The sequence below is a fragment of the Vigna unguiculata genome, chromosome 8 (genome assembly GCF_004118075.2).
Source record: "Vigna unguiculata cultivar IT97K-499-35 chromosome 8, ASM411807v1, whole genome shotgun sequence".
Lineage (NCBI taxonomy): Eukaryota > Viridiplantae > Streptophyta > Magnoliopsida > Fabales > Fabaceae > Vigna > Vigna unguiculata.
This window is the reverse complement of record NC_040286.1, coordinates 32,961,453-32,970,262: the sequence shown is the minus strand read 5'-3', so window position 1 is coordinate 32,970,262 and position 8,810 is coordinate 32,961,453. Positions and strand designations below refer to the sequence as shown.

General features: G+C 36.0%; 2 protein-coding genes across 2 annotated transcripts; one reads left to right on the top strand and one right to left on the bottom strand.

The window, feature by feature from the left end:
- The first annotated feature begins 558 nt into the window (after positions 1–558).
- Positions 559–1,490, top strand: LOC114195476 (WUSCHEL-related homeobox 5-like). The gene is made up of 2 exons (XM_028085962.1): positions 559–964; positions 1,060–1,490. The coding sequence occupies exons 1-2, from the start codon at positions 616–618 to the stop codon at positions 1,251–1,253; spliced, it is 543 nt and encodes a 180-aa protein (XP_027941763.1). The 5' UTR covers positions 559–615; the 3' UTR covers positions 1,254–1,490.
- Positions 1,491–6,489: 4,999 nt separating this feature from the next.
- Positions 6,490–8,322, bottom strand: LOC114195488 (uncharacterized acetyltransferase At3g50280). Its single transcript, XM_028085975.1, has one exon. The coding sequence runs from the start codon at positions 8,193–8,195 to the stop codon at positions 6,729–6,731; it is 1,467 nt and encodes a 488-aa protein (XP_027941776.1). The 5' UTR covers positions 8,196–8,322; the 3' UTR covers positions 6,490–6,728.
- Positions 8,323–8,810: the final 488 nt, after the last annotated feature.

The window sequence follows — 8,810 nt, the reverse complement described above, 5'->3', positions numbered from 1 at the left end:
AGAAGAATCATATAAAATATGGTTAAACATGAATTAGTGAAACTTGAAGTTCGCTGTCCCAAGACCGAAACTTTGAACAACGGCTGCTTTTGCGCATGACTTTCTAATTCTTTATTGCCATGAAAGAACACCACTCTGAATGAAACAGATCAAATACACATAATGTGGAATATTTTTTATACGTGTTATTTTTCAGTGGAGACACAGCAAATATAAAAGCCATGGTAAAATATAACAGTTATATATACCCTATTTTATAGGTGTATAACTGTTCATTTCTCAAAATAATAACAATTATGCAGTGTTTTCATGAAAAGAAACACAAAAAAATACTGATGGAATGATGGAACATGACCTTTTGTTTTGTCCCATAAAAAATGTCGATGTAATGGTCCCCTAAATTCAAAGAAGACAGAATGTTGATTGTAAGATCTGTGATCCCCACAAAGCAATGCAACAAAAAATAAAAGGACAAAGATTTGGACATTAGACTAATGAGTTAGGGGTTTTATATATATATATATATATATATGCACACGGATTGGGATCTTTATGGTTCAGATAATCTGAGAAGTGATAAAGTTGAGTTCAGAAGCAGAGAGAGAGAAGCAAAAGATGGACGAGGGCATGTCAGGCTTTTGCATCAGATCAGGGAGTGTTCGTGGAAAAAGTGGGAGCACTACTTCTTCTGCCACTGGCACCAAGTGTGGGCGTTGGAATCCCACAACAGAACAAGTTAAACTTCTGACCGAACTCTTCAGGTCAGGGCTCCGAACCCCAAGCACCGACCAGATTCAAAAGATCTCCACTCAGCTCAGCTTTTATGGTAAGATAGAGAGCAAGAATGTCTTCTATTGGTTTCAGAACCATAAGGCCAGGGAGAGACAGAAGCGCCGCAAGGTTTCCTTTGACGACAACGATGTCGTCATTCGTAGACAAAACTCCTTCAACACTTCCTCACAAAGTAACTATGTTTCATCTGTTTCCATAGGTTTACGTGTTTTTTAAGTGTTCATGGAAAAGTTTATGTGTTATTGAGACTCTTCCTTATTGTTTTAGGTCTTGCTGACATGTATCGAGTTTCAGAGCCAGATAGGGTGGTTGAGACGCTTCAACTCTTTCCCATAAACTCCTTCGATGAATCTGAACCAGAGACTCTGCGGTTACATGCAAATAATAGTACAGTGTTTTCATACACGATGGATGAACAGATAGAGCACCCACCATTGGACCTGCGCTTGAGCTTTCTGTAAAATGGTTTCGATCTTTTGTGTGGTGGTGGTGGAAGGCAAGAAGATTTTTGAATAAATTCATTGTTGTTAGTTGGTAAAATTAGGTTTAGCATAAAGGAAAGATTTAGGGGTGTATCATGGAGTGTTAAGAGATTAACATTTACCTAGTGATGGCCACATTAAAATATTGTAAATGCCTAGACATTCTCCTCATGCTCCTTAATTTTGGTTTTATCTCACTGATTACACTTTGTTGGATGGCTTGGGATTTTAATTTCTATCCTCATGAGATGTCTCACCTTGGAATTCATAAAGGATAACGTTAGTACTTTCCTGTTCTACGAGTTACAAATCGGTCATAGTCATACCTCGGGTCTGATTCCATTTTGAATATCATGAACCGCGCATGTGATATAAAGTCTCAACTTTTCACCTTGATCAACAGAATCCAAAATCTCAGTTGCTAAACAAGAAGAGACAACGTTGAAGGATCATAATAAATGAAACAACAATAAAGTACAATTTAATAAGTACCGCTTCCTATCAAAGAAAATTCAAGTGCCAAAAATTTTTACGATCACGACGTCAATGCCAAAAATCTTGTTCCTTTAAACTCAACGTATGTCCCACTCTTTTTTCCTTTTCAAACTGGTTTTCGGAAAGTATTTTTCAAAACAAAAATTCCAATATTCTACATTTCCAAAGAATTAATGGTGCAAAATTACTTCCAAAATATAATTTTCAGAGTGTTTTAAATTTTGAATATTCTAGAATGTACTTTAAAAAAATAAAAATAAAATATAATATATATATATATATATATATATATATATATATAAAATTGAAAAGTCGAAATAAAAATCGCCGTGATGATTCATGAGGAGGCCCAGTGTTTATTATTGAAGGCTTTCTTAAAAGCCCCATGGCTACCATGGCAAGAAGCCCGTTACAATTATGATTGTATTTCCGCAAAGCCCAAAATTGTGGCATTATCAATTGAACCCAGGAACCATATAAGTAAACAAAAGTCGAAACATGACAAAGAAAAAAAGTACAAAAAGGACATGCATTAACGGGATAAACTTGAAACACGAAGATAATGAAAAATAAATGAAAGAGGATGATGAAAACGATGTCGTGATAAAACAAAAAATCTGCATAGATAGATAAGAAAGTGATTTCAATGACGAATTAACATTTTTAAAAAAACAACTTTGAACTTCGTTTCACTTTATGCAAAAGATGTGCATTATTATAAAATAGTTTTCTATTTTAAAAATATGAACAACCAAACAAAATATTGATTAATTAAGGTATAAATCTTGTAGAATCTTTTTACCGAAAGAAAAACTGAATTATTTTTTGAAATGATATAGCACAATAAAATTCATACCAAATAAATTAGATCTTATATAATAAATCTTGTTATAAATTTATTTACAATGTTGCATAAATATTATTTTCATAAATGTACACAAAAATGATTTATTCATTCGGTTAAAAAGTGAACTTTAAACTTGATTCAATCACACAAAATCAGAGTATAAAGTGATATTTGTACTTTTTTCGGTACATCCAATAAGTCTCACATCGTTTAGGAGTCAAGGTCAAATAAAATTTAAATATTTCTATCTCCCTCAATTATCTGAGGTGCCTTTTAAGGATAAAATCATGACGGAGCTCAAACGTTCAAAAACGAACAATACCTCATGTTATACATACATAGCTAAGATGATTGACTTTGATTGATATTTTGGCATGTTTGGAGATAGAAGAAAACAAAGTGGATATAACTTTGTGGTTTAAAATGTGATTGAAAAAAAAGTCTATGTTGAAAGAAGTTGGTGAAGGGTAGGGTGGGCGGTGTGCGGCTGTTTAATTGACTGAAGGGGTTGAGGTATGACCCATAAGAATGAATGGAAAATGGTGTGTGAAATGATGTTGACCTATGGTTGCAGATACGTTTGGGGTTTAAATTTTGGGTTGCAGAATTGAAAAGTGCATATAAAAAGTAGTGAAAATGGATATGATTATTGAAGTTGCATGCATGCACCCAGTGGGTTCATTGTACAAGCAGTTAGCCTAGTCTATGAGATACCTCCAAAAACTTAATGGCTTCTCTATATAGCAACAGTATTTTGTGCTGACTAGTACTCTGGAAGAATATTGTAGTGTATGTCGGCATGCGCATGGGTGTTAGCTACTACGCATGTGGCGCTTCTAGAGTTTTGGTAAGTCTGGTGTGTTTCTTCATTACCATTTAATGCTATTTCACAATTATAGAATTTGATGTTAGCTTAGTTATCTTTGTTGGGTTTCTTTTCAACCAGGACTTCAACCTTTCAAAAAGCCCATTGTCCCTAAACAAATTCATCTAAATGGACCCATTTTAAAGCTAATTCCTTAACTACCACCTTTTAAAGTGTAAGGTAGGAATTTGATTTGTTTTTTTTTTCGAAATTTATCGATAGATTTTGAGAATTTGATTTTTCTAGTTTTCGTAAAAGATTAATTAACACGTGATATGTCGTTTGTTACTTTTAATGTTGTCTAAAAATATAGACTAAAAATAATGATTTTGAAAGTATAGGAACTAAACAGTGACCAAGTTTTGATGAAGAACTGTTTCTAAATTTTGGTCAAATTTGGGAACAAAAATATATTTTTCCCAAAAATATATTATATTTAATCGTATTATATATAAAAATTTGTTGGGACTAACAATAGTAATACTAGTTAGAAAGGTCAATGGAAAAGAAATCATGGCATATAGAAAGAGTTGTTCTCAGTAGTCATCCATCATGTGGGATATTCTTTATAAATAGTTAACTAACCGAAATGTCAAATATATTAATTAGAGAATTAAAAATATTAATTTGTGAGATTTCACATTGATATTTTTCTATTTTGAATTTCTTAATCACGGACATGTCATCTTTTATCTTTTAAAATTAAAAAATAACTAAATGAAATAAGTTATTTTGTCCCAGCAGCACATAAATATTTAAATTTAAATTATGATAATTTACGTTATATATTCTGTTCTACCATGACACTTTAAAATTGATAATTTCCTACAATTTAAATTAAAAGGTAGAAATACCAAACCTTAGGGTGCTACTACGCATGTGGAGGTTCTAGAATTTTGGGAAGTGAGGTGTGTTTGTTCATTACAATTTAATGGTATATCACAATTATAGAAATTGATGTTAGCTTTTATCTTTTGTTGGGTATCTTTTGAACCAAGAATTCCAACTTTGAAAAAAGTCATTGTCGCAAAACAAAATAATATAAATGGACCCATTTGAACAATAATTCCTTAACAAGCACTTTTTAATGTCTAAGGTAGAAATTTGATTTTTAATACATTAAAAAAAATTTGTATTTATTGATGAATTTTCACTAAAAAAACAAATTTATTAGTAAATTCAATAATTTATTGATTTTAGAATTTAAATTATGGACAATATTTTTGTCGGTAATAAATTTGTATCATCACATACATAATTTTCTTCAATAATTTATCTGATTTTGAATATTTTTGTTAATAAATTTGATGGTACAACGAGCGATAAAAATTTTGTTGATGAGATTTTTTATATACTAAAAAGAGACGGACGAGAAAAATAAAAGAAAAGAAAAAGAAAACAAATGTCCTTACCTCCCCTACACCTTTATACAAACTGTGATGTTTACTCTTACATTATTTCTTCTTCATATATACTATGCTAGATTGAGATAGTGTTTAGTCAACTTACGCTTATAAATTGTGAGAACAATTCATGTAACCCACAAAAAAATTATATTTAATCGTACTATATATAAAAATTTGTTGGACTAACAATAATAATATTAGTTAGAAAGGTCAATGGAAAAGAAATTATGGCATAAAAAAAGAGTTGTTCTCGGTACCCATCCATCGTGTTAGGATATTTTTTATAAATAGTTAATTAACCGAAATGTCAAAGATATCAATTAAAGAATTAAAAACATTAATTTATGGGATTTCACATTGAAATCCCAAACAATACTTTCAATATTAAAATACTTCTATTTTGAATTTCTTAATAACGGACATGCCATCTTTTATTTTGTAAAATTAAAAATAACTAAATGGAATAAGTTATTTTGTCCCAGGAGCACATAAATATTTAAATTTAAATTATGATAATCTACGCTATATATCTTCTTTTCTTTCGTGACACTTTAAAAAAATGATATTTTCCTTCGATTTAAATTAAAAGGTAGAAATACAATTACACCAAAAGGTTTTTTGTTTGATTTCTCCACTATCATATCATAGTTGGGACATTTGTTGCTGTTTCCGTTTATTTTGATCAGAATCAAAAAAACTCTGCAGTTATGTAACTGTCTTCATGCTGTTGTCCAAGGACAAGCCCATAGACAAAATACCCCTCTTGCTTCCTGATTTGACAAAATCACAATAATTATGTCACAGGATTAGCTTAAACTTATTTTAAGCTGAATTCATTTTCTCCAACTAACAACTTTGTTGTTATCCCAACTCCATACTATCCCATATTTTTTTCCAAGTTTGATGTCACTGCTTATTTAGCTGTATGTGTTGTGCTGAATCATTAAAAAGATAATATTTTTAATGAATTAATATAGAAAAAAAGAATTGAGTATTTTTGACAGTGTCGGGGGTATTGTCTCTCACTGTGTCTTATGTTGGGGGTGTGTGTTTTGGCCTTTTGCTGGTTAACTTAATTTCCCCGAAACGAGAGAGAGGCAAAGGTGACAGCAATACAAGTTTCATTTATGAGGGAAAGTGGAGCAAGTTGTTGTGTGTGTGTGTCCGAAAACTTTGTACATCTGAATTTGGTTGATATAAATCGTGTATGTAAGTGTGATATTGACATTGAGTGCATGTGAAGTGGCAAGGAGGATAGAATCCCAATAAAAGCGCTACACTCACCTGTCCCTAAAAATACTCACTTCAACAGTCAAGTCTCTCTAAAACGTACTCCTTTTATTCAACTCATATTATCCAGTACGGCAGTACTTTATCCCCTTTTTCTTTCAATCAAAAACCCTAAAATTTATATTAGTCTTCAACATTCACACTCTTAATTAATACCACTTTACCTCTTAACGTGCTTCATATGCTGCTGGATAGAGAGAATCAAATGAATTGTGATGCTTTTTTAAACATTAAGATCCCAACTTAATTGGTGAAAATTATTTTATATTAAACTATGGTACTTTATTACAACTGTCTCTGAAAACTCTATAATGCTCGAAGAGAAAAGGGAAACCATTTTTTTGATAAGCTGAAAAACATGGACGACATCATACTCAATTAAAAACAGATAAAAAAAACGCTAAAAAAAATAACATTTTATGTCACAATGATACAGCCCCCAATCCCGAATTAAATCATCACCGCTCTCCAACCAGTCCTCCTCCCAACACGAGCATGACGTGACCATGCGAGCAAGTAGTTACGCCGGATGCACCACCTCTCGACACGTGTCACAACTGACACGTTGCATATTTCGTGAATTCTGGATCAGATTCCAGCGCCTCCATGGTTTCGGGCGCTAAAACCACTTCCAAATCGACGGTCCCGGTTCCGTCTCTTCCGGGAAACGCCGAGATCTTACCGTCGAATTTGTTCGCTCTTCCACTTCTCACCGCCAGGGGTCTCCCCCACCCGAAATTGTTATCGTACATTGGAAACCTCGGAGAACTACCCATAGTGATGGATGCACCGTCGGGGTTCCCGAGAGGGAAGCACCGGGGTTTCTGCTCCCAATCGTCTATGAAGCGCCGCACCATAGCGTCGTCGTGCGCCTTCACGTTTGCGTTCAGCTGCTCCGCGCACCACCGTAGATCCCTCGATAACACGTCGCCAGCAGAAGCATACGTTGGCACGCTCTGAATCGCGTTCCCGAAGTAGTACGGTTCCAATTTTGGTTCTATTCGATGACGACAGTTAACTGCCATTCTGAACGTCGTCGTTTTCGACGCAGGCAATTTCCTCGCGCGCGTAACCGCGCGCCACAGCAACGCGCACACCGATTGAAACGACGAAATCTCCACCGTTTCGGTAACCGTCTGCGGTTTCGAATTCGAGTTCACCTTGAACCAGTTCTCCAGAATTGTACCGGCCTTGCCGTTGCTCTCCTTCGCGTGATGAAACTGATCGTTGCTTTGCTTCCGCATCAACTCCACGGCGGTCCCGTTGTTCTCCGGCCATCGGCGGTTGTTCGTCATTGCCTTCAGCTTCTGAATCGCCTCGCGGCTGAAGCTGAAGATTCTCTCGCGCAGCGGCGCGTGAGAATCGAACGTGACCTGGGGGCCGCCCTCCGGTAGGCGGAGGACGGCGTCAGAGATCAGAGCGGATTCGCGGCTGAAGTCCGGTATATTGCGGAAGCTTTTATTCGATGCTCTGCAGAGGTGGGCGAAGGTGTTGAAGAAGTTCCAGAAGGAGGTGCCGTCGGTGACGGCGTGATTGACGGCGCAGCCGATGAAGAGGCCGTCAGCGAGTTCGGTGACCTGAACGGCGAGAATCGGGGAGTAATGGCCGGTGTAGCTGACTTTCCTGTCGAAGGTGAAAAACTCCTTGAAGCATTCGGGGACGTCGAGTGGGGACAGGAGGTCGCAGACGCGGAAGGCGGCGGCATTGGCGTGTATGAAATCGACGCCGGCGTCGTTGCAAGCGATGTAAACGTAGCCGTTGGAATCGGTGGTTAAACGGCCAGCTAGAGGTGGAAAGAGAGAGAGTGTGCGAGAGAGTGCGGATTTAAGAAGAGGAATTAGAGTGTGGGATGGGATATTGGGTTGGGTAAAGAGACATCCCTTTTGGATGTAGTGGCAGGACAACATGGGAAGGTCCGAAACGGAGAGTTTGAGATTTGCCATAGTTGAGGTTTGGTCCGGGAAGACAGTGCATTTGGAGAGCAAGGTAGGTGCAGAAAGAGAAGCAGAAGAAGGCATTTTGTTATGCAAATTGCAATTGGATAAAAGAGATTTTTGTCTTTTCTCTCTTCTTCTTTTTTTCTCTCTATGGTGTGCGTAATTGGGGGTTAAGTGAGGAGTGGGGTGGGGATGGGAGAAGATGTTACAAGTGTCCCTATATATAGGCACCAACAAAGTGTCTTGATGCATGCATTTTATTTTCTCGAAGCTGGACCCTCGGTCCTGTTTGCGTTCCTTATTTTATTTATTCTTTATTATTTATTCATAATCACGATTCTGGTTGTTGTTAATCACTTATCCTTCGTCGCCTAGCCAAGCTTATTTTAACCTTTTCAACCTTTCAACCTACCTTTTCCTACTCATTGCTTAATCGCCGCGACCTCTATTCAAAACTCTCGACGCTACAATTTTATTTTGCCTAACTCAATTTCTTCAAACAAATCAATATTTTTTCCCTTTTCAATCTTAATTAGATACCGGAAAGTGAGAGTTAGATTTCTGACTTAATCATTCGTAACGGTTTTTCATATATGAACTGTGGATTTTGCTGACTTGCTTCCTCGCAGAAATTATCTTCCCTTGCACAGTCCAGTACTGGAAATTAGTAGCTACTAGAAGTTTGGAAAAATCAAT

What these genes read in the sequence shown, in the direction of transcription:
- LOC114195476 (XM_028085962.1), top strand. Translation starts at nt 616, where the DNA reads ATGGACGAGGGCATGTCAGGCTTTTGCATCAGATCAGGGAGTGTTCGT. An exon ending in CTTCAACACTTCCTCACAAA is followed by an intron (nt 965 to 1,059) that starts GTAACTATGTTT and finishes TTATTGTTTTAG; the next exon opens with GTCTTGCTGACATGTATCGA.
- LOC114195488 (XM_028085975.1), bottom strand. Translation starts at nt 8,195, where the DNA reads ATGCCTTCTTCTGCTTCTCTTTCTGCACCTACCTTGCTCTCCAAATGC.